This window comes from Rattus rattus, chromosome 14 (genome assembly GCF_011064425.1).
Source record: "Rattus rattus isolate New Zealand chromosome 14, Rrattus_CSIRO_v1, whole genome shotgun sequence".
In the NCBI taxonomy this organism is placed as follows: domain Eukaryota; kingdom Metazoa; phylum Chordata; class Mammalia; order Rodentia; family Muridae; genus Rattus; species Rattus rattus.
In genome coordinates this window covers 5,788,443-5,814,836 of record NC_046167.1, presented here as the reverse complement: position 1 = coordinate 5,814,836, position 26,394 = coordinate 5,788,443, and the positions used below count along the sequence as shown (strand labels likewise).

At 41.6% G+C, this 26,394-nt stretch overlaps 1 protein-coding gene across 1 annotated transcript in view; it reads left to right on the top strand.

The window, feature by feature from the left end:
* Nucleotides 1–26,394, top strand: part of Mllt10 (MLLT10 histone lysine methyltransferase DOT1L cofactor) — a 125,762-nt gene that overhangs the window by 69,436 nt on the left and 29,932 nt on the right. The window contains exons 9-13 of the mRNA XM_032885013.1: nt 2,652–2,747; nt 11,435–11,687; nt 14,266–14,838; nt 19,090–19,134; nt 19,942–19,974. Of these exons, the coding sequence (XP_032740904.1) occupies nt 2,652–2,747; nt 11,435–11,687; nt 14,266–14,838; nt 19,090–19,134; nt 19,942–19,974 (1,000 nt within the window). The remainder of the gene's footprint in view (nt 1–2,651; nt 2,748–11,434; nt 11,688–14,265; nt 14,839–19,089; nt 19,135–19,941; nt 19,975–26,394) is intronic.

The window sequence follows — 26,394 nt, the reverse complement described above, 5'->3', positions numbered from 1 at the left end:
TTTATAACACCTTCTCTCCTCTTCCCCCTACACACACTCACTCTCTCTCTCTCTCTCTCTCTCTCTCTCTCTCCCTACCTTCTCTCTTCTTCCCCCTAACTCTCTCTCTCTCTCTCTTTCTCTCTCTCTCTCTCTCTCTCTCTCTCTCTCTCTCTCTCCCTCTCTCTCACTCTCTCTCTCTCTCACACACACACACACACACTCATACAGACACTCTCTCACATGGACACACACACTCATACAGACACACACTCACATGTACTCATATACATGTGTTCTCTGTCAGGCTTTATAAAGTATTAATGTTTGTTTCATCATAATCAAGCCGCTTTCCTATTATGTCAGTTCCTGTATCAGGCATAAGTGATGTCAAGTATGGGAAGAGTAAATAGAATTATTTACTATGCTCCTCCCAAAGACAGACAGACAGACAAAGTACGCCACACCTCTTTATGTAGAAATGACAGAGGTGCAGATGTAGGCCAGACTCCTTCGTGTGTCACGTTAGATGATAGAATCAGAGACACCCACACAGAAAGCTCTTCACAGACACTCCCACCACTGCTACCTGTGTGCCGTCGTGGCTTGTGACGCGGCGTGCGCGGCTGCACACTCTAGACTCTCGGTGTCTTGTGACAAATGAGGCTCAGGACAGTTTGTCATTAGTGTCATGTCAGCTGGGTTTACTCTTGAGGCTGTAGGCACTCCTGGCTGATTTGGTGGTGGGAACTGCTCAGATTCATAGTTAGGACTAGGTCTTGCAGCTCATAGGCAGAGAGGCTCCACAGTTCCTTCACAGCGGACATTACTGTTCATTGACTTCTGAGTGTTCTCTGCAAGACCGCAAAAGGAAACAAAACTTAAAAGTAAAGCAAGAACAGTGAAAACCAAGCATCTCTCCGTGGACCCGCAGTGTGTCACACGGTGTGCCCTTTTGCCCAAACAGCTTTCCTTGCAGATGTCTTCCCCACAGGCCTACAGGCATGGTGGAGGGCCTCTCCCATCATTTTTTTTTTTTAAGATTTATTTATTATATACATTTAGCCGTCTTTAGACATACAGGAAGAAAGAGGGCATCAGATCTCATTACAGATGGTTTCTCTCAACCCCCACCTTCACCCCCCAATCAAACATTGTTAACCCACGCTATCTCCAGCCCTGGTGCAGTGTTTTTGTTGTTGTGTGTTTCTAGCGGGACGAGTAGGACCATGTGAGTAGCAGAGGTGAAAAGCTACGCAAAGCTTCTTAGCTCCACGTTTGGACTTAGTACCACAAGCTGTTGATGACAGCAAATCAGATTCAAGGGCTTGATTGTACAAATGGTGTTGGACTTCACAAAATGGCAATGTGATGACTTCGGATGTCATCAATTAGAAGAACTAAAATCAATAAGTTTCTTAAACTGTTACCAGAAACAAACAATTTTGTTTTACTATGTTTATATTTTGTTGTTGGCAAAGTTTTAATGCTGCAGTCAGAAACAGTGGGTGTTTTTAGAATACTGTATTAAGAGCTGTATCTTTTTGTGGGTGTGTTTATTCTGCTGGAATATAATGCCTTTTAGGATGGGGAAAGGAAATGCAGCTTTCATGCCTTAGAAATGTTAAGTGTTCTAAACAGTTAAATTTATATGCTGGGAAAATATATACGTTTGGTGTCAGACCTGGGCCAAGGGGCTCAGGACATAGTTTACACACCAAAGCAGACCTGGCCTCCAGGTTCTCCCAGCATCCCTCAGTCCCTACCTGGAACACCGTGCCTTCTCCCTGGAACTGTCCAGTGCAAGGGCTGGACGGGGCTGCATTCTCCTAAACACTCTCCCCATATAATCTGGACATTTTGGGCTCCCCTCTTGTCTCATTCTTTCCTCTCTTCTCTCTTGCCACTGTCCTCTGTCCCTTGTCCCATGGTGATTTCCCTGGTCTCCTTCCTGGAGACCAGTGAAGTCACCCACCTGAGAGTAACTTTCCAACCTAGTTCAATCTAGTTTGAATGGTTCATTTCGATGGAGGAGAAATGACATCACAACTACCTGAAAATTTATACCCAATGCTGAGAACGTTTTCTTGGAAAAATCTTTGACTTTAAATAAAGTTGGGATCTTACTATGTAATTTCTTGTTTAACCGAATTCCCTGTTTTACATTTAGATGTCTATTAGTTCTGTGATTGACAGTAGGATCCCCAGAATCTTACCTGCTGCTGCTACTTTTTTTTTCTTTTCTTTCCTTTTCTGTTTTTGTTTTTGGTTGGTTGTTGTAACTAGAAACAAGGATCAATTGTTTTTTATGTCAACCAGGGAAATGTCTTTTTATTGAGTTTCCATGTCTTAATGTCTAATGTCTGGACCTTAAACTTAGGTGCGTGGTTGCTGGGTGTGGTGTGCACGCCTCCAGCCACAGCACTGAGGGGAATGAGGCAGGGCTGATCCAGAAGCTACCTTCTCTAAAAACTGATGTGTAGTGATGGAGTGTGAGAGTGTAAAGTGTCCTGTAAATCCTAAAGGCAGTCTTAGGGGAGCAGGGCCATTAATACACGTCATGTCTTCCGTGACAACTGACGAAAGGGGTGACACTTCCCCAGAGGCTTTAAAAGAAAGTTACGTATGTATGAATTATTTAATTTAAAGCATGTCATTGTGTTTAACTTTAGAAATATAAAGAAAAGGACAAACACAAACCAAAACACAAGAAGCAACCCGAGCCATCACCCACCTTGGTTCCTTCTTTGACTGTTACTACAGAAAAGGTAAGATGGAGCATCGGTTTACATGTGTATAAATAACTAATGAAATGCTTCTGAGCATACCTTGCCTTCCCATCTCTAGGGGCCCAGTTTCACCCACCTTCCATGCTGGGCATCATGCACTGAGAACTATGGTTTGCTAGGTCCTTCGATCCTTGCTTTCTGTTTACTCTGTACTTGTCTCCAGGGACTCCGTAAGGCTAACCCGTTAAAGATGCCGTCTGCATTAAGAAGTGGGCCTCAACTCAGACTTCAGCTACCTGTAACTTTGAAGTCTTGCTTCACCACTTAGGAATTCTGCATTTATATGTCGTTACCAGTAGAGAGGAAATGATGATAGAAGTTGATTGTAAAGTGTTTAGAACTACAGCATACGCACTATCTGGTTCATAGTATTACCTAGGTTATTAGGCATTTACATTTTCATACAATTAATATGAAAACAAGCAGAAGAGGGTGAGGCATTTCGCTGTGACAGAGTAGCGAGTGAGGAAGTGCAGTGCAGATGAGGCCAGTGTAAGGGCCTCGCTGTGGAGGACTAGGTAAGCCAGTGTGGAGCTTGTCTCGTAGTTTGGGGAGAAGAGTGAGCTGTTAGGAAGAACCTGAATTAAGCCAGGTGTAACTTTAGTTTGATAAGGTGTTTAGTTGCTTTGCCATAAAGAGATTGGGGAAGGGAGAGTAGAGGCAGAGGAGAGTTGGACCTAGGGAGGCTGTAAGGAGGTTGTTAATAGCCTAGTGACGGCGGCACTAAGACTTGAGACAGTGACAGCTGGGCACATGCTGAAGGAGGACATTGAAGCATGAACACCTCATGACTCTCGTAAAGGTCAGAGGTATCAGAGGGAAGACTTACTTTCCTAGTTTCTGCCTTAGATAAGTAGGAGAAGAGGGTTTGTTCTGAACACACAGAGTTTGTATACATTGCCAATTTATTATTGGCTATCAGGATGTGTTAATACAATTCAGCAGTTGAAAATAAAATAAAAATTTACCACAGCCCTGCTCTGTATGCCAGACAGTCTGGAGTTGCCCTGCTGCCTCATTCACCACAAGTGAAGTTGTTGGGTAGCCTGGATTCTTACTGGAAAGAGTCTTACAAACCTCAGTTCTTTACTGAATCTCTCTGTCAGCTCTCCCCCTCTCCCACCTTTCTCTCCTAGGATCTCTTCATCCCAATAACAGCATTTCTACTCTGTCTGTGACATCCGGAACCTCTCGGGTGCAACACTGTGCTCAGCTGTAGCAGTCGATGGTTGATGCTGTAATAGGGTTATTTGTCTCCCTCGGTCTAACTTTTGAGTTCTTTGTATATTTTGGATATAAGCCCTCTATCTGTTGTAGGATTGGTAAAGATCTTTTCCCAATCTGTTGGTTGCCGTTTTGTCCTAACCACAGTGTCCTTTTGCCTTACAGAAGCTTTTGCAGTTTTATGAGATCCCATTTGTCGATTCTTGATCGTAGAGCATAAGCCATTGGTGTTTTGTTCAGGAAATTTTCTCCAGTGCCCATGTGTTCGAGATGCTTCCCCACTTTTTCTTCTATTAGTTTGAGTGTGTCTGGTTTGATGTGGAGGTCCTTGATCCACTTGGACTTAGGCTTTGTACAGGGTGATAAGCATGGATCGATCTGCATTCTTCTCCATGCTGACCTCCGTGGTGGCCATTCTTAACTTTGATCATGGAGTGTTGAAGTCTGCTGTCTTCATCTTAAGCACTGCTTTACTTGGATTAGTGTTGGCGTACTTTTCTTTTTCTGTTTCTTCCCTGCTATGTGTGTTTGTACTTGAATTCATGTCTGTCTTTTCTGTTGTGATAAATACATTGATAAAGGCAATTTCAGTTCTTGTTGACCCATAGCTCCAAGGCACGGTCCGTCTTAGCAGAGAAGTCCTATTGGTAGAGGGTGAGAGAGAAGCTTATCACACTTCAGCTGCAGAAAGGAGGCAAGGAAAGGGAATGTTTATGCTAAGCTCTTCCCTTTTATACAACCTAAGTCATGTGCTGTCGTACCTATAGCAGCAACAAGGTGAAGTCTCCCTACACGATTAATTAAGATAAAATCCTTTGAATTTGCCCAGTTGATTCTAGATCTCAAGTTGACGGTTATGGTTAACCAGTGAAGGTAGGTTTCTTGAAGGTCACACATGTAATTGGCCTTTGAATTTTGATACACTCTGACAATCTTTGTGTTTCCACCATGTTTAAGGCACTTTATTCATATAGTTAGGTTAGTAGGAACTATAATTGTTACTCTTTTCATTTTGTTGATTTTGTTTTTTAAATCTCTGTTTATATCCTTAGTGATTTTTGTGTATTTTCCCCCTCCCCTTCCCCTCTCCTCCCCTTTTTTCTTTCTTTCTCTTTGGTGAGGAGGCAGGGAGCATGAACAGCGGATCTGCTGCTGCGCTAAGTGGTCTCCGTCTCCGTCCTTTTGTATCAGCCTCCAGAATGCTGACGTACAGTTAGCGGTTACCTTACCTTTTATTAAGCACATCAAGCACATACACATATTTTTAATTATTTTTCCATTAATCTTGATATTCTTGCTGTGTCTCTTAACTTCATTTTTTTTCTCCCTTTTAGTACCTTTTACTTTTGTTGCAGTAGACACAGTGACCCAGTCATAGGAACGAAAGTAAATAAATGGATAGACCTTAGTAATATAGTGGGGGGTGAGGTGTATGTAGAGAAAGCTTTCTCTATTTGCATAATTGTCTTAGCCTGAAAGTTTTTCTGTGACCTGAATTCTAAATTTCGTAATTGTTTCTCAGCTTTAACCATCCCTTCTCCTCTCTTGAGACAAGGGTTGTCCTGATAAGAGTATCTGCCTCCCCCACCTCCACCACTTCTAAAATTTGAGCACATCAGGATATGGCTAGCTGACTTCTTCTAAGATAGGGCTTGTTAAGAACAGAATGCTTTGGACTGGGTCTGGGCTTGTGGCCAAGCCTGACAATGTGAGTTGAATTCCAGACTCCACATAGTTGAATTAAAGAACCAGCTTTGACAAGTTTCCTCTGACCTCTACACATGTATGTCCACCGTAGTAAACCCCACCCCTACTATAAATCAAGAACATTAAACAAACAAAAAACCAGAACAGGATTTCTAAGTCCTCTCCCATGGTTCCTTTCTGCAAAGCCCTGAGGGCTTTTTATAGATTCCCTGTGAGGACCTGCTGAGTTTCTCAAGGTTCAATTCACAAACGTAAGTGCTGTCTTCTGGTGTGTCTTCCTTAGCCTGGCGTCTGCCTTCTCAATGGCTACCTTGTAATAGTTCCCAGTTTTAGTTTAGGAACCTTGACCAGGGTTCTGTTGAGGTACATTGCTTTTCTCTGACTGCTTGGGTTTGTGACTTCCCTTTTCTGACAGCAGAAGAGCTGGTAAGTTTTTAGTTTGTTAAGTTTTTCACTTGTTTTAGGATAAATTAAAGACTTAAAGCTCATTATGCTGGAGCGTAAACTGGAACTCCTAGAGTAGACACTTACTGATAGAAGCTTACCTCTAAATAATACTTTTTCAACTTTGGTGTTTGGTATTTCTTAAAAATACATAGGAAATATTTTGTCTTTTCTTTTCTTTTTTTTTCTTTTTCTTTTTCTTTTTTTTTTTTTTTTCTGGGATTTGAACTCAGGACCTCTGGAGGAGCAGTCAGTGCTGCAGTCAGTGCTCTTAACCACTGAGCCATCTCTCCAGCCCTTGTCTTTTCTTTTTATTTCTTGTTTAACCCATTGGTTAATTCGAGGTGTATTACTTAGTTTTGAAATGTCTCCCATATATCTTGGTTATTTGTTTCTAATTTACTCTGATACTTTTGCATTATTTTGCATATGACCTTAATTTTGTTTTTTGACTGTGTTCAGCCCTTTACTGTTGAAGGACAGATTATGAATATTTGTGTGTGTGTTGTTACACGTGTGGACGCATATATGCGTGCGAATGTGAAAGTGGGGGTAAATGTCAGAGATCTTCCTTTCGTACTCTGCTCTTGATATTATTCAGGATCTCTCACTGAGCCAGGAGATCACTGATGGAGCAAATCTTACTGGCAGTAAACTTCTGTCTCTGAATTCCCAATGCCACTATCACACTGTCTGTGCCATTTAGGGCTTCTCCAAAGCCTGGAGAAGAGGAGAATCTGGGAGACCCGGGGCAATGGGAGGAACTACAGGCAGGCAAGACATAATTTCAGGAAGTCAGACTCTGACAGGCAACTCTGGGTTGAACATGGGTGGGCATGCGGCTGTCTATGCAGACCAGCAACAGGCTGCACAGAAGCAGGCAGCGTGGCCTACAGGATGGAGACACTGAGGCTGCTCTAGGCCATATTTGTTAGAAAAACAAAAACAACTCACAGTAATTGCCTTCTGCCAGAAATAGTTAAATAGCATGCACATATCCATTTCTATATGTGTCTCTTGGGTTATTTCTTTCACTGTGTGTGTGCGTGCGTGCGCGCGCGTGCGCGTGTCGTGTTGCATTACCTCGAATACTGTATGTGGAGGTCAGCGGAAGGCTCTTTAATATAGCTTTAGCTGTCGTGGACATGTATGTAGACCCAGTCTTCCTACACTCTTGTTTCTAACTGAAGATAGTTTCTATACCTGGCTCTCCTTTATCTAGGGAAAATCTGTGGCTCTGCTAAGACACTTGACCCTCATAATTCTACTTTAAGTTTTTGATCAATATTTATACCAGCTCAGGATTGCAGTTCTTGATGGTTGCAGTTCTTTGTCTCCTTGCCAGTGTAAATGACAGCTTCCTTGTGCAGCTGTACAGTATAGCATGGGGTTTTAATAAAACCATAACTGCAATGTTTCGATTCTATGGAAGAGTCACTCATTCAAAATAAATGTAAGACTTTTGTTTGAAGTAGAGAATAGTTTTTGTACCTTGTTAAAACAACTTTGTGAAACACAAAAATTGCCCCCCATCCCCCTTTCTCTTCCTTCTCAAGGCAGCATTTCTCTATAGCCATGGCTGTCCTGTAACTCTGGCTGGTCTTGAACTCCTAGAGCTCCACCTGCCTCTTAGAGTCCTGGGATTAAAGGTGTGCACTACCACTGCGCCCCCCCCACCCCCCAATCTTAATTATTAGATTGCTTATCACAATATGTAAATGTTTGCATGCTTTAAGGGATTTTCTTTATAGCCAAATAGTATTATTTCTAGTGGAAACGATACAAAGACTCTATCGTGTGGATGAAGAGATGGCTCAGTAGTTAAGAGCGTTGGTTACTTTTGCAGAGGGCCCAGATTTGGTTGCTAGTGTCCACATGGTGGCCAGCAGCCATTTGTAATTCCAGTTCCAAAGAATCTGACACCCTCTTCTGTGTTCTGCAGGAACTACACACTGGTGGTACATAGAACACCCACATACATAAAATAAAACCAGGTGAAGCTTTGACGAACTACATTAGTATATGTAAAACGGAAGTGGGGATGGGTTGTTTTGGAGCCATAGTTCAGTGGGTATGAGGGCTGTGACTCTTGTGGAGGACATAGTTTCAGTCCTCAGCACACACGAGGGCCCTCAACCACACACAGCTGGAGTTCTAGGGGTATCTGACGCCTTCTTTTGGATTCAACAGGAAGGCAGTGAACATGCGCCTGCTGTACTCCCTTCATTGGTGCAGGCGACACACTCATGCACTTAAAAACAAAAGACTATCGCCTTCCGTCAGGGGCTTGCTAGCCAGCTTTCGATGGCTGTGATGGCAGACCCCATTATAAGGAAGAGAGGTTTCTACATCATAGTTTCAGAGGCTGCTGTCTGTAGGTACTTGATCTCCTTTTTGCCTGCATGTGGTAGAGGCCAACTGTTGTTGATCTCAAGGGGAACGGGGCTATGGGCTGACCGTCCCCGCTGCCCAGCTCCTCACACCGGGCCCTACCTATGTCCTGTGGGTTCCACTACCTCGCGCAACTCCAGCACAGGTCTCAGCCAGCCTGTGACATAGCTAATTTTTTTTCCCATAAGTCAGATACTTTTGGAAAACTTAGAAGGCGCAGAAAAATAATTAAAATATGTTGTAGGCTTAGATTTTTAAAACGCACTCCAATAAGGGTTCTTAAAGGCCTCGACTTCCCTTGTAGCCCACCACCCCACCCAAGGTAGTGGAAGGAAAGGTTAGTAAGGGAAATGTGGATCTGTTTAGAAATAGTTCTTTGGGGCCAATTCCAATCTGGATACCAGCAGTCCAGTTCTCTAGGAAAACACCAGCCCAGATCAACTTCTGTGGTCCAGTTCACTTGGCAGTCACCACGCACAGATCAGCAAAGGCAGCTCCATCCAGAACAAACTGCACGGCTCCACCGACTGGCTGAAGTCCACGGGAGCATTGAGAAGCTCCCCGAATATCGCCAGGGGATAACTCTGTGGCGAGTTACTCTGTGAGGTCTCGGCAAGCAAAGAGGAGCAGTCACTGCAGGGCGAGCAAACGCCGAGCATCGGCGAGCAGACGACCAAGGCAGAGCCATGGAACCTTGCCAGAGCCTCCCCACTGTCTGTATTCTTTCTACACACCACACGCCCTCTCCTGTGTCTGCTTCAGCAGAACATCATATGACAACTGAGTTTCCAAAGAAACCAGAAATTTCCACTTGAACCTTATCCGACGTTATTTTTCTTCTTTTTTTTTTTTGTCACTGAATTTTAATTGTTTATTTACTCATTGCTCTCTAATTGCCACCCCCCCCCCCAATATCCCCTTCATGGACAGACGTAAATTTTAGAATAAAAACAACGACATTCAAATAAATGGGAAAATTGACTAGCACTCTTTAAAATTGCCTTGTGGATGTGACTACTGCATTCTTATTTAGAGTATTTCAGTTTTCTCTTCATCCTTTCTTTCTTCGATGCTTGAGCAAAGCACAGGAGTGTACTCCTGTTTTTTTTAGATGACTTTTCTTTTTTCTTTTTTTTTGCTGCCACGTGGATTTAGATGATTTTTTAAGCTTCATTAGGTCATACAAGGATCAGATGTGAGGAGTGCTGAACCCCCCAGTTTTTGGGGGAAAATGTATCTGAACAGAAAGATGGGGTAGTTTGCAAATTGATTTCCCATTCTAGAACTTGTTCGCCTTTGTAAAGCAAGGCATGAAGTCTTGTCAGCTGACTGGTTTGTTAAAGGCATTGTTTATTTTTTTCCTGTCAGACTTTGGAGCCTTTTTTGATCTCATTTGTGGATTATATATAGTTGATTAGAGGGCTGACTTTCATTTTTATGAGATGCTACTGGACTTATTGTTGAAGTGTGTTTTGGCAGAGAGCTGATAGGATTTGAGGGTGGTAGCAGACTTGTGGCAGTAATTAGGTTTTATCTCTGTGAGCACACTGCACTGTCGCAGACGCACCACAAGAGGGCATCGGATCCCACTACAGACGGCTGTGAGCCACCGTGTGGGTGCTGGGACTTGAACTCAGGACCTGGTAGGAAGAACAGTGCCAGATCATCTCTCCAGCCCCAAGATTTTTACATTTTTAAAACATTTCTCCTATTCCTTCTTTTGAACATTAATTTGCAAAAATCACATTAATCATTTTGAAAATTGATTTTATTTTTCAACTTCAAATTTATTGTCATACAGAGTGTTACATGTGAGAAGTTAATACTTGTATCTTCAAAAGTTTTCATTTTACATTAAATTTGATATTAGATGCATCACAAAGATTTATTCAAAATTTTATTGGTAGTTCAAGCTAGTCGGTGAGTTTAGACTCCTCAGATGCTTGAGAGTGTAATTTTGAGATAAAATTCTTACTCCCAAGGGATGCTGAATCGTGTTGATCAGCACCGTCTGGTTAAAATGTACCCACGCTCACTCACTGCTCAGTGTCGGGGCACACTTGTCTTTAAGATGGCCACTGAAGCCAGAAAGTAGCTGTTGACGCAGTCTGCGTCTTACTTTCTTCTAGTCACATGTGCATCGCATAAGTCTCCTTGAATTAGAGAATCTTTCCATTTTGAAGCTCTCCTCTACACTCTGGTGGTGTTCTTGCTGCATCCCAGGAGGAGCCTGGTGGTCTCTTGTCCTCACCAATGGTTAGGGTCTGTTGTGAGCACTGCAGCTTGTCGTGTCATGGCTGTGAGGCAGGGTCTCTGTCAGCTCTGTCAGCACACGTGCTTACGGGGAGGATAGAGAAAGACTAGCATAGCACTCGCGACGTGCTCCACACTCCTAGACCCAAACCCAGCAACCTGTTGAAAGAAATAATATATACATATACATACACACATATATATATACTTGCTGAAAATAATGTTTGAGAAATGAATATCTTTGGTATTTCTGTATTATTTAAAGTATATTACCAAGGTCAGTTGTTTTTTGCTGCAGTCTGTTCTTCAGACAGCCATCTTATCAATTATGTTTAAAAAAAATAAGTGATGGTGTCCCGTAGGCACAAGGCCAGGGCACAGTGTGCTGCTCTAGCACATGGAACACCCTGGGTTTGATCCTGAAGACGGCAAAAACAGCAGCAAAAAAGGGCTAGAAAACAGCTCCATGGTTTTATGTTTCCAAAATGATTTTCTTTGTTAGACTTCTTTATAATGGAAATATTCACATTTGTAAATTCAGCGCTTATTCATAGTTTTCTTCAGCCAAATATAATTAGTTCTTTTCTCCTGTTATTTTGTCTTTTGTTTTTTTTTTTTTTGCTTGTTTTTTTAAATCAAAATGTTAGACTTATACAAGCACTAGCAACAACTCCATATCTGGATCCTTGAAGCGCTTGGAAGATACCGCAGCAAGATTTACAAATGCAAATTTCCAGGAAGTGTCTGCCCACACCTCTAGTGGGAAAGATGTTTCAGAGGCAAGGTCAGAGGGCAAAGGGAAGAAATCTTCAGCTCACAGCTCAGGTCAAAGGGGAAGGAAGCCTGGTGGTGGAAGAAATCCAGGAACAACGGTGTCCGCATCTAGCCCCTTTCCACAAGGTATGATATTTTGATTAATGCTTTGTTTGTAATTTTTTACTAATGACTATTCTAGATTAAGTTAGTTGATAGTATAGGATTATTTCCAAAAATAGTGTTGTGCTTTAAAATGTTTCTGCAAGGTTTGCTCTCTTTATATCTAATGATTTGTGTTTGTAAGCTATAATTTTAATGTTTAAATGGCTATAGCTATAGAATAGACATTCAGATTATGGAGGAAAAAAGATGTAGTTTTTTTTCAAGAGGAGGAATTGTCTTTCTATACATCGTTTTTATTGATTTTCCTATAGAACTGTGCTTTAGTAGGTAAATAAGAACCGAACAACTTTTATGGAATCTAAGCTAGATCTTAAATCATGATACGCCCTAAGGGTACGCTTACTACAGAGCATGCGGTTAAGGACGTGAGAGCCGGCTGCCTGCGGACCTGACATTGTGTCGTATCTTAGTGTGCTTCCCATTCAGTGTAACTGGACCATAGGATTTCAGAATGTATACGCTTATGTCAGTTTTATGTAATTTTAAATATGAACATATATCTTGAAAATCAGAAAATTTAAAATTTGGGGGGGGAGAGTAATAAATAGCTTGTTCACTGTGTCCATTGTTCCCCCGGAAGTGAATGAAAATGGCTGCCGTTCACCTTTGCCGAAGTGTTTGTTCTGTAAAGAGTAGGTAGATCTGTTGGCCTTTCATTAAAATTTATTTATAGATTTCATACTAGTAGTAAACTCTGTGGGACATGTGAGCGCATATCCTCTTAGAACAAAACGTTAAGTGAGCACAGGCAGACAGAGCACCAAAGTCGCTATTATACTTAAGTAAGAGTTATTTTTATACCACTTTGAAAATTAGTCAAATTTTAATTAACCTTACATGTAATTTCATTCACATCTTGAATGTTATATTACCAGAATTCACACAATAACACTGTTAAAACAGTTTATTTAATTTGAGACATAGCCCAGGTGGCCTTTGACACCCTATGCAGAATCTGCTCTTTTCTTCTTCTGCATTCCAAGTGCAGGGGTTGTAGTGTAGGTGGCTAGTCCTGGTTGGTATTCTTAAGTTTTTATTTTTATAACGTGCTAATCCATTTGATAATTTGCTCCTATACTTTTGGAATATCTAAGAATCTTTTTAACTTCTTACAGCATAGTAGAAAATGTGTTTTAGAACTGGAATAATAAAATATCAGGCTATGAAGAGGGAGTGTCTCAGATTGTCAGAGCTTGCTGAGAAGTTCGGAATACTTATGTGTACCAGATACTTTCTCCTCGGAGCTGGGGACCGAACCCAGGGCCTTGCGCTTGATAGGCAAGCGCTCTACCACTGAGCTAAAGTATCTGTTTTTTTTTTTTTTTTAAATACTACTTTTCTTTGGGGGTGTGTGTGTATGTGCGTGTGCGTGCGTGTGCGGATCGAGACCAGTGGTGTCCGTGAGCTGTGCAGGCGCTGTGCCGCGGAGCCTTCCTGAGGCAGCCGCCAGAGCTGACTCTGTCTAGTCGCTCATTTCATTTGGCAAACATGAGAGTGCATTTTGAAATGAGAACGATGGGTCAAACTGTTGGCTCCAGGGCAGTTTTCTACCAGGCAGACAAGGGCTTGGAGGTTCATAATGATAGGGTTGCCAAGTGTTTTTGACTAGAGGAGGTACGGCGAGAATACGCAGTTGAGAAGAGGCAGAGAGGAGCCATCTCTTCCGTGACTTTTCCTCTTTGCTTTAAGATTTATGTATGTGAGTCAGTGTTCGTCTGTGCATGTCTGTATACCATGTGAGTGCCTGAAGAGGACACCAGCTTCCCTGGAACTAGAGTTGCAGGTGTTTGAGCCACCATGTGGGTGCTGGGAGCTGAACTTGGGTCCTCTGAAAGAAAGAGGAACAAGTGCTCTTTAACCATTATGCCATCTCTCCACATGATCCTTCACTTTTAAAGTCAGAGATGATCTTCATGGCTGGTTTTCCATTACGAACCTTCATGGAAATAGGACAAGGAGAATATAAGGTGTAAATTAGGACGTGACGTCAAGTTCTGATGGGTGGGTAGATCTGGCTGAGTAAGGTAATCATGGGTAAGGCCTGCTGTTAGAACTTACAACCTGAGAAATGTCTTTCAGTCTTATTATAATTTGTAACATTTACAGTTGTGTCTCCATGCTTGGAAAAGACTGTCTGTGCCCTGGAGAGCGGGCACCCGGTAGTTGTCAGACACTCTTGTCTCTGCTCAGCCTTTCCTGTACAGTGCCTCCGACAGCGTGTTTGGTGGGAAGCAGAGAAACTGATAAATGCTCGTCTTAGGAGCAGGCTACAAGTTCAGAGCTAATGTATGATACTACCTTTGACATTTTTAAAAGATAATTTTAGAGGTAAAATTGATTTCAGTAGTAACCCTTCTCATATTTTTACATAGGAGTGACCTAGGTTTTGTAATTTAAGAAGTCCTTTTTGATCATTGTAATTTGTTGCTTAGAGGAACATTTTATGCAATTTATCTTCTTCTCCCTTGTGTGTGTGTGTGTGTGTGTGTGTGTGTCTGTCTGTCTGTCTGTCTGTCTGTCTGTCTGTCTGTTGTTACAGGCAGTTTTTCAGGAACTCCAGGCAGTGTAAAGTCATCTTCTGGAAGTTCAGTGCAGTCTCCCCAGGATTTCCTCAGCTTCACTGACTCGGACCTGCGGAATGACAGTTACACTCACACGCAGCCGCCATCGTCAACCAAAGATGTACATAAAGGGGAGCCTGGGAGCCAGGATGCAGGGGTGAACAGCTTTAGCTCTCTAGTTGGTCACCCTGGGACCTCAGGTGCGACTTCACAGCCTAAAAGCTTTGACAGCTCTCCTGGGGAGTTGGGCAGCTCCAGCCTTCCTACAGCAGGGTATAAGCGGGCTCAGACTTCTGGGGTAGAAGAGGAGGAAGCCGTGAAGGAAAAGAAACGGAAAGGGAATAAACAAAGCAAGCATGGCCCTGGCCGACCCAAAGGAAACAAGAACCAAGAAAATGTTTCTCACCTCTCGGTTTCTTCTGCTTCACCAACATCATCCGTCGCATCGGCTGCGGGGAGTGTGACAAGCTCTAGTCTTCAGAAGTCTCCCACGCTGCTCAGGAATGGAAGTCTGCAGAGTCTCAGCGTTGGCTCATCCCCGGTTGGCTCAGGTAGGGGCTGTGCCTTGCTGCCCTTTCTCTCACGACCCCAGAGAGTTGAGCAGTCGTTCTGAGTGCGCCTGAAGAGCTGTTACATTTAATTACCCGCAACATTTGTTCACCTCTATCTTTTTAAGTTTATTATCATTTGTTTTTAAAGACTAGAGCTCATTAAGTAGGCAAGGATCATTCATTCTGTAGCCAAGGCTGGCCTGAGCCTCGTCCTCCTGGATCAGCCCCAGTGTGGGGAGTTGCAGTTAGCTTGCCTGGGCACTTGGGAGGACATGGCGTGCACTGTAGCTCACCTGTGGAGGTGGAGGACCGCTCTTTCACCATGCCCGCCTCAGGTTGTCAACCTTCTGAGCCCTCTCACTGACCTTGGAGCTTTCAGTCCCTGATGGAAAGGATCCTACAGGCCCAGAAACACTATTTGGTGTTAACGTTTTTACCGTCACTCTCAGGTTGTTTAGTTGAATGTAGATAAACAGTGCACTAGCCCTCACCCGTGTCTTCGTCCCACCTGCATAGTGTATATGACCAAACCAGGACTCACATTTTAGATAGGAACATGTCTGCACTCGCTTTTGGTGTTTAAAGCTGTTTTGCTAAACCGCTTTTTTTAGTTTTTACTTTCTTAGTAATTGTATATAAATAACGTGGATTTTTGGAGCCTTTTTTTTCATAACTGATAAATTTAGGATTTTATGTCAAGTTATATCTGAAATGATTTAAAATTTGTTTTAAATGTATTTAGTGGTTTTTTTTTTATCTGAAATGAGAATTGATTTCATAGATTTGAAAGCTTGCTTTTATTTTTAATTTTGAAATGTTCCAGTTTTGCCTAGAGCTGACTCTCCAGCACCATCACGTCCGACATTGGCTGTGGCTCAGTTGTCTGTGTCTTCTTGGTGCTGAGGTAGAGCTGTGCCCGTGTGTGGGTGGCACTGGCCTGCCTCTGTGTAGCCTGTAGTTGTGTTACAAGTCTTTTTAATTCTGAAAAAGACTGGAAGCGTGTATTTCATTCTCTTTAAAGACGCGGGTTCTGTGTTCTGGGTTATGCTTGCTTGTGTGTCTGTGCTCCATGTTAGTGCCTGATGCCCTTAGGGACCAAAAGTGTGCATAGGATGCCGTGGGGCTGGGGTTGGAGATGGCTGCAGGATCTCACTGAGGAGCTCTGCTTAGCTTAGAACTTGCTATGTAGAACAGTCCAGCTTCAGAGCTAAGATGCTGGCTTGCCTCCGCCTGTGAGTGCTGTGACTAAAGACGTGCACCACCATGGCCCACCACAGGTTCTTGTGTTCATATTTTTTTTTTTAACATTTATTTATTTATACGTCATACAGCTTTCTGCCTGCGTGTATGTGCCTGCAGGCCAGAAGAGGGCACCAGACCTGATTATAGATGGTTGTGAGCCACCATGTGGTTGCTAGGAATTGTACTCAGGGCTTCTGGAAGAGCAGTCAGTGCTCTTAACCTCTGAGCCATCTCTCCAGCCCCCTCATTTTTTTTTTTTTTTTTTTAAGATTTATTCATTTATTATATATAAGTACACTGTAGCTGTCTTCAGATTCAGAAGAGGGCATTGGATCTCTTTACAGATGGTTGTGAGCCACCATGTGGTTGCTGGGATTTGAACTCAGGACCTCTGGAAGAGCAGTCAGAGCTCTTAACCACTGAGCCATCTCTCCAGCCTGTGTTTTTTAAGATTTATTTTTATTTTCATTTATGTGTATCTGTGATGTCACCTGTGTGGGTTCTTAGGGGTGTCAGAGAGGGCATTGGATCTCCTGGGGATGAGGCTAACATCTCTAATTTATAAATCTCTCTCTCTCTGTGTGTGTGTGTGTGTGTGTGTGTGTGTGTGTGTGTGTGTGTGTGTGTGTGTGTGTGTGTGTGTACACGTGCATGCGTGTGTGCATGCGGCGTTGAACCCAGGTCCTCTTGAAAAGCAACAAATACTCTTATCTACCAAGCCCTCTCTCTACCACCAACCCTTAACAGTTTGAAGTTTCATTTGTCTGTTTTTAGTTTTCTTGAATATGAAGTAAGCAGCTTTTAACACATCTTGACTGTAAACTTCACCCCTTTGGTGTAGCTGTGGATTTCTGATTGCTGAAGTAAGATTCAGCTGTGATACAACATGATCATGGATAATGACAATGTTATGTATCCCAAGAGAAGGAAGACATGATATGAGATGAAGACATATGAAAATACTCATTATGCTGTATATTCTGCAGATACAGAAGAAAATGTGTAGACAGAAATAACAGGGACAGTTTCAAGAAAGAAACACACACACACACACACATAAACACACACACACACACATACATATATATATATATATATACATACACACACATACATACATACATACACACACACACAGGGATGTTATCTGATGTGTTGTGTTTCATTGAGTTGCCATTTTCATCCCCTTTGGGAGCAGTTTAATAAAGGGCTGTTGACGACCCTGTCCTGCAGTTGATAAGTGCCTGACGGTGGCCTAAGGTTGGACAGCCTGAAGTTGTTTGTTTGTTTGTTTGTAATAGATCACAAAGCACCCCCTGTAGGGCCTGTAGCGGAGCTGTTACATGGCCACATAAGCCTGCCGTCCTCAGGCTTGGTGTCTTGGTGTCTTGGACATGTTGGGTTGGGTGTTCTCGGTGTTCGGTACTTGTCTTTTGTAGGGTGTTTTCCAGGATCCCTCACCCGTTCTCATTAGTTGCCAGTCGCACTCCCCCATAATAAATATGTCTCCAGACATTGTTTAAGTCCCCAGGAGGCCCAGATTGCCTCTGGTTGAGAACTACTGTTTCAGGAGGTGGGAAAAATAAATTACCGTGGGAACAAAGTTCATTAAAAAGATTTAAATATACTGAACATTTGAATAAATGTTTTTATTTATTTTTCCTTTGAGACCATAAGGGCCTAGCAATCAGCCTTAGCCTTTTGCCACAGAAAGCAAATTTAAATAAATTTACTTGTGAAAAATTGGGGTCATATAATTTTTAGCAAAAATTATAATTCAATGAGTACCTTGCTTAGAACATAAAGCTTAAATTTGTTTTTGTGATCTTCACTGAGTCCTGTAATTTTGTAGCATAGAATTTGAATTTCAAAGTTACATTTGAGTGCTTCTTTAAAATGCACATCTTTAGATTAATGGAATTAAAAAATTACTAATTTATAGCTGTTAAGAGATTTATTTTTTAAAAAAACCTGTTATAGATTTAGAGAGATTTTAAACATGCAAAGTAATGTTCCTTTCAGAGAACAGAATTTGTAGTACATTAGTTGCAGTAAAAACCTTAATTCATATTTCTTTTACCTTGTTTTTATAATCATCCAGAGGGAATTCCCATTAGAAGATATTATAGATTTAAATCAGTAAAATTTTAATATGCAAATACTTTAAAGTTATTAAAGTTACTAAAGTTATAAAACAAACTTAAGTCATTTTACTCATTTCTAATACAAGTTTCATAACCAGAACAGTGTTTTCTTCTGAGAAGTTGGGGTGAAGAGTCTGTTGTCAAAGCTTGGTACATCGGCCGCTGCTGATGAGTGCTTGAAATGTTCAGGCCCTGGGTTAAGCACTTACGGGTTAAGCATTATTACTTACGAGAAGAAACTAAGACATACAAATATTACAGCTCTAAGTGCTGAAGCTACGTTCCTTATTTGATATCAATTTTGTTATGAAATTCAACAGATAATAAAACTGTCAGTCATCTCTAACCAATGGAATGCATGAGCAAATTTAAGCAAATAATTTAACATTGTTCTGATATAAAAAAGCTAATTTTTCCTCTGGGTTAAATTTTAAATTTAGAAGTCATTTATTATCTGTAAGTTGTCCTTCTCCCTGATGAAGTGGGAAGAAGCCAGATATGATGGCATGTTCCCTTAGACCTGGGACTAGGCAGGCAGAGGCAGGTGGAGAACCTCTTGTATGTTCAAGGCTAGCCTGGTCTACATAGGAAGTTGTAGGTCATCTAAGGGCCATACAGTTTAGACCCTGCCTTAAAAGTGTTGTAACCCTTCTCTTCCCATTCCCCCTTCCCTTGTGTTGTCTTTTTTAATGACAGGTTGAGAAATTTGTAATTATGACATGAGTTCCACTTACCAATTCTTGATCTTAGAGCCTGAGCCATTGGAATTCTGTTTAGGACATTTCCCCCATTTTTCTGTCCTGTTTCTTTGACCTTAAGTTTATTGCAATTTCTTTGCTAATTTCCCTTTCTTCCGTATCCACAGAAATTTCCATGCAGTATCGACATGATGGAGCTTGTCCAACAACTAGTAAGTCGTCCAGCTGGGTTAGTAACCTGGGCTTTCGGGCTCCTTAGTTCAGGACCTTTCTGTTATGTTAATGTGTATACCTTTGAGGGTCTAAGTTCTACTTTCCAAAATGCATTCGATTTTTATTGTGTAGATTTTTTTCTCTTACAAAGATGCCTTCATATACTGCTTTTTCTTGTGCGTAGGATCGGTATTACAGTCAAATAGTGCAAATTTTAAGTATTATTGGTTTTTTACTATGGTACCTATGTTTTACAATTGTGATCTCTCCCATGGTGACATTCTGTTTTCAGTATTTGGGTGCCATTTTAGCCTTAATGTAGATACAATTTTTCAGTATTTGTACATCAGTTACCTTTGGTTTGGACATCTATATGTGTTGAAACTTATATTGAAGTTTAGAAGGTAAAAATAAAAGTTCTGTAAGGTTAGAAGGCATAATGAAATTTTGTTTTATATCTTTAGATTGTTCTTTAAGGTTGATTGTTACGTCCTGTAGCGATACTATGTTGATACCATTTTTAAAGCAATTTTCAAAAATATATTACACTAAAGAGTGTCACTATTGTAACAGTGCACCTGGCATATTGTCTCAGTTGCTAGGCCATGTGTTACTAAGTGAGATATGTAATATTTAGAGAGCTACGCTGTGGAATAGTGAATAAAGCCTTGTGTTTTATAGTTGAAGCCGTAGGTCTGGGAGACAGACGCACTGAGACTTTGTTAAGCTGATTCAGTCTGTGCCTGTGTTTTTCTCTGTGTTTGAGAATGATCTTAACCTGACGTCCTTTCTTCCTTACTTAAAAGCCTTCTCAGAGTTGCTGAATGCAATACACAATGGTAAGTTTTATTAGATCTTCTCTGCTGGTTCACTTATCGCAAACGTTGCCTTTTATCAAAAAGCTCAATTGAAAGTTAGCATGGTATATTGATTAGATAGAGTCTAGTGCTTTGGGGAGCCAATGAGTTGTTCTGTAGCTCAGAGCTCTGTATCCTGTCTTTGGAGGTGCAATCAGTCAGTCAGGTTCATCTGTCTGCCATTGTCTGTTTCTGAAAGTTCTGTGTTTGCAAATTAGTCTACTACTTTCTAGATCTTTCTCACTAATGTAATTATAGAAATTACAATAAAAAACAATAGAAACTTGATTTTAACCACAATGTGAGATGTGAATTTTGTTTTTTCATATAATTTTATTTTAAGACTTTTATTCCTGCATTTTATGTAGTGAATAAGTATTTGAAATTGTATCTATTTTGGGACCAGCTTTCACACTATAGTTATATCTTCTGTTTGGAGTCCAAGTCAGCATATAAGGCAAATTCTGTCACTTTTCATTGACAGTGTAATTATAATGCTGGTCATTATTGTGGAGTGTGAGAAGATTTCTTTAGTTTCCCCAACTTTTTGTAATCCTTTTGCATTAATTTTTTTTTTAAAATGATGTTCTATTTGTAAGTGTGCATGCATATACATTTTGAAGAGTGCATTCTCTCTCCCATAAGTGCCATGGATTAACTCAGTTTGGTGGTGAGTGCTTTTACCTGCTTTTTTCTTTTTCACCTTGAAAATATCTCTTCCCATTATTAGTACTATTAATGTGGGTCTTAGCAGGTGAGGTTGAGTGAGAAATACAAGTATTTCCTTCATCCTGCATTACAGAGAAAAGATGTGAATGAACCTTTTTTTTTTTTAGCTGAAAATGCAAATGAAAAATGGATTTCCAGTAAATGTTTTTTAGTCTATGGTGACTTAACCCTTCAGATAAAAAATACACCTGTCAGTAGAGTAACTTGAAGTTTTGGTTTGTTGTTATTGTTTAATGTTAAAGTCAGGTTAACCACACTGCCATAGACATGTACCACTTTGTTTTCTTTTTTACTTAAAAAAGGTGTGTATATGTATGTGTGCACGTGTGTGTGTGTGCACGTGTGTGTGTGTGTGTGTGTGTGCGCGCGCACATACACACGTGCAGGAGATGGCAGAGCGTGGTGTGTAGAGATGAGAGGGCAGTGTAGGCTGTAGCATTATCAGGGGCTGTGCTGCAAGCACTCTTAACCACATTGTCATTTTGCTGCTTCTTAACTGGGGTGTGTGTGTCTTGTCTGTTAATATGTGCACACATGTACTGCAGGTATGTGTATTTGTGTTTGCTGGAAAGTTTCAGACTCCCTTTTTCACAGACTTCTGCTAAGTATGTGCTAGTTCTTCTGTTGCACACTCTGATGTCAGGAAGACATGGTTTCTGTTCACTTACGTTCTCGTCATTAAGATGAATAGCAGTGCTTTTCCTCTCGATTGCACAGCCAGTCCTCGGATCTTCTCTCCTTAGCACTGGAATACTGTCTCCTTTCCAGCTCTGTGAGATAGACTTGGGAAGTACACACACACACACACACACACACACACACACACACACACACACACACACACACACGCTCCTGGGTCATACTGCTTTACACAGAGGCTTCTAGTTGTCCTCCCTTCTGTTGTTAGCTGTTTTCCATAGATGGCGTCATATATCAGGTTGAGGAAATTTGGTTACTCACTTGATCTCCTTGTTTTAGGTCACTCAGAATTCCTGTATTTCATGCTAGTTTTGTTTACTGTATATTTACTGACAGTTTTATTTCACACTAAGTACTTGGCCTGTAACTATGGAAATGCTATTCACAGTATTTTCATCTAAACATTCTATTACTCTTCATTCCTTCATTCCATGCAATCTTTTTGGGTTTTTTTTTTCCCCTCTTCCTCCTCCTTCCCCTCCCCCTTCCCTCCCCCTCCCCTCCCCCTCTTCCTCCCGTCCCGTCTCTGCCCCCCCCCCCGTGTGTAGTTAAGGATGACCCTGATACCATAAGTATTAGTTCTGCTTTTACTCTCCAAATGCTGGGATTATAGATGGGGGCTGTGTGTCAGGCTGTGTTTTCATTACCTCTGTTTCCTTCTTTATGATGCCTTCTGCATATGTGTTACGAGAAGGCAGGATCAGATGTTGTAAGGTATATAATACTCTTAAATCATCAATTCTTGGCTTACATTCTTCTTGGTGGGGAGTCAAAACAATTGTTGTGATTTAGAGAGTGGTATCAGTACCTAAAATCCTTAGTTTTCACATAGAGAACACTTATCCTTAGTACAAGAATCTGTAAAATACAGAACCTTTTTCTTCAGGACTGAGGTCTGTCTCCTCTATTTGATAAATAAATATACATTAAGTTCTCTTCATATAGGAGATTATTATGCTTGGGGGGTGTATATAGAATAAATGCATCCTGCTTTGGTGGGATACAATTTAAACATGGGATACGTTTTGTTTTGTTTTTTTTTTTTTTCCCGGAGCTGGGGACCGAACCTAGGGCCTTGTGCTTGCTAGGCAAGCGCTCTACCACTGAGCTAAATCCTCAACCCGGGATACGTTTTTATTAGTAGCATTTTGAAGAAACCTCGTGAAGATTCATGATCTGTAATAGGGAAGAGTTCAGAGTGAAGGATACACAGTGCTGGGGACGCAGCCTTTGTCCTGCCTGCTGAGAGCAGTTTGCTGTTTGGTACAGATGAGCAGACGTCATCCAGTTTCCGTACACATTTAGCACACGCAGTCCGTCCCACTCGGGTGGGACGTGTCAGTCACTTTCTTGCTGCTTTGAGAAAACACCACAGCAAAAGGCAACTTTGGGAGGAAATGATTTATTTCCGCTTATAACGGTCAGATGCCAAGGTATCTTCCAGAAAAGTAAGAGCAGGCATTCAAGACACAAACTTGGATGCAGGACCTAATGCAAAAACCATGTCAGAGCCCTTCTTATTGGCTTGCTCCTCCTGCTTGCTCAGCCTGTTTTCTATAGCACCTAGGAGTGCTGACCCAGGGGCTGTGCTGACCCAGGGGCTGTGCTGACCCAGGGGGATATTTCCTCAATTGAGGGTTTTCCTTCCCAGGTGACTCTTATCTTTAGTCAGACTGACATAAAACTAGTCAGACTGTGCAAGGTGTTAAGTAATAACTGATATTTGATTCAGAACATAAGAAAAATTAGCTTTTAAATCAATAAATACAAAAAGTATTTGCCTTTTTTTTTTTTTTTTTTTTTTGAAAAACATAGTACACTTGTTATCTAGGAAGGTTCTTTTGGTCATTGCACTTAAGAATTGAAAAAAAACTTAATACGAGACAGAAACCAAATAGAATTTTGTTAATGGTATAGTCAGATATCATGGGGACTCAAAGAGGAATGTGAAAGTCAGCCAAGCTCCTACCAGCCTCCTCCAAAAAACCAAAAACCACAAACTTACAGTTGTCAGTGAATTAAGTAGCCGTTTCTGGAGGGAAAGGAGCATGAATTCACTGGTATTTAGTACATAGAACAAGTGCATTCGTGCAGAAAAAGAGAATTGTGGCTGGCATATCAGAGTTGCAGTGAGAACAGGTGCCTGTGCCATCACTGAGGCTGGAAGAAGCAGCCCAGAGGAGGGACGGGGATGGGTATTAAAGGCAGGTAACACAGGCAGAGACCACCCCAGACTGTGGGTCTCTGCATCTCTTTGCATCAAGAAGCCTCTGAGGACCTATGCAAGTGTAGCAGATGTCTGAGTTAGATTTCTGTTAATGCGAGGACACACCATGACCAAGGCAGCTCTTATAAGGGACAACATTCAACGGGGGCTGGCTTCCACATCCAGAGGTTCAGTCCACTGTCCTCAGTAGCACTAAGCATGGCAGTGTCCTGGCAGCATGGTACTGTAGAAGGAGCGGAGAGCTCTACATCTTATGAAGATGGTCTTCCAGGCATCTGAGCCTTGCCCCACCTCCCCAGTGCCACTCCCTGGGCCAAGCACATTTAAACCACCACAGCAGAATATCTAATTCTTTTTGCTCTTGTTAAAGTACCTTTTGCTTGTTTGTCCTAGTTATTATGGAATGAATTTTTATTTATTTGTACGCTTGTCTTTGTAATTTAACTGTATATTTCTGGTGAACGCAGTTTTATCTTGGTTTTCTTGCTCCCAGTTTTATTTCTGTTTCCAGCTCATTGTGTGTTTCTTAGTGGTTACTGTGTATTAGCTAGATGGATGGCGGGGCAGGAGAGTGACTGGGTAGTCACTGCCATCCACTCTCTCTCTGCATTGTCATTTCTGTCTCTTCTGAACTTGAGAGAACTTTCCTGGACCATGTGCGTTGTAGGATTCAGTTCATTGGACTCAATGAATGTAGGTTGATTTGGGTCATAGCTGTAAACCTTGTACAGGATGGAAAGAGAATGATGTTAGAGATCTTGGTGGTGGACGGACAGAGGGATGGATGGCCTTGTAGGGAGAGCACTTGCTCTTGCTGAGTGTTGGTTTTATGTGTTCTTGCATATATGCAACATACATATATGCAACATATGGATTCCTGGTGCCTGCAGAAGTTAAAAGAGGGCATCAGATTATCTGGAACTGGAGTTTTGGGTAGTTGAGAGCCATTAAGTTTGTGTTGGGAATTGAACCTAGGTCTGCTATAAGAACAGCAAATACTAGTCTAAGCCACCTCTCCAGCTCCCCACCATTTTTTCCTTCTTAAATAAAAAGAGTAGATAGAGAAGATTTAGAAGGTCTTACCAAGTGTTTATGATGTCAAGCTGTGAGTGAAAATCAGTGTCTTCCGTTATGTTTTGGGGCCGTGAAAGGAATATTTTGTGGTATTTATAACACAACCTGAGTTCACAAAGGGCCCCAAAGCAGGATTAGTAGATTGCACTTGGCCTGGGTCATCTCTGTAAACATCCCAATGCAATAATAGCAAAACCATACATCCCAATGCAGTATCCAAACCATACATCCCAATGCAGTATCCAAACCATACATCCCAATGCAGCATCCAAACCATACATCCCAATGCAATAGCAAACCATACATCCCAATGTACTATCCAAATCATACATCCCAATGCAATATCCAAACCATACATCCCAATGCAATAGCAAACCATACATCCCAATGCAGTATCCAAACCATACATCCCAATGCAGTATCCAAACCATACATCCCAATGCACTATCCAAACCATACATCCCAATGCACTATCCAAACCATACATCCCAATGCAATAGCAAACCATACATCCCAATGCAGTATCCAAACCATACATCCCAATGCAGTATCCAAACCATACATCCCAATGCAGTATCCAAACCATACATCCCAATGCAGTATCCAAACCATACATCCCAATGCAATAGCAAACCATGAGCCTTGAAGACTGAAGGTCTTTATTCACCACAGCTTTGCCTCTCAGGATTCTACTTCTGTGATTATTGTTGCATACTTCTGTGATTATTGTTGGATGGTAATTTTGGCTTCATATTATGGCAAGGGCAGGTGGATGAGAAGATTATATTATTACTTACTTAACCTAGAAATTTTAAATTAGTACTTTAAATGCTAAAATGGCTGTAGCTACCATTTGTTGAACCATAATATGAGGTGACATTGCTAAAACCTTTAAATGGGCATTGTCAAATTAAGGTAGCTTTTTGTTTAATAATATGGAGACCCAGAACACTTGAGTAATTTTGACTATGATCATATACCGGAGAGCATCAGACTCTCTCAGTTGTTATCTCAGCCAGAAGCTTGTCCTTAAAAAGAGCATGCGCTGTTTGGCTCTCAGTATGCACCTGAGGTCTGAGCTTGGATACTGTGTGTGCTGTGCTTTCACCGACAGAACCTGTAAGCTGTTAGGGCCAAGGCACTTGGTAAAGTGTATGCTGGACCTCAGTCAGATCCCTGGTACTTAAGTAAAAGGCAAGGCGTGGTGGCAGGCATTGAACCCCTTCCTTTAAAGTTTTGCGTAGTGTTTCTTTATTTTCCTCTCGCCCTCATCTCCCCAGGTTGGAGGCAGTGTCAGTCCATAGCTTCCATCATCTTGGATTTGCAATCCTTCACTTCTGCCTCCTAATTGTGGGACTGTAGGCACAGACCACCGTGCCTAGCTTTACTAGATTATAAATGCTTGCTGTGATCATAGCAAGGCCAAGTTCTTTCTGCTGTTTTACATATTGTGTCATAGAAAGCTAACATTTGTTGACTAAAATGGAACACTCCACATTCAGCATTGTCTTATTAGGCACTGTGGCTCCCGCAGAGGCCTTGCGTTCAGTTCCCAGCACTGACATGGCAGCTCCCAACCGTCTGTCACTTGGGTTCTGAGGAATCTGGCACCTTCTTTTAACCTTCTTCGACCCCTGCACACAAACGCGCGTACACACACACACACACACACA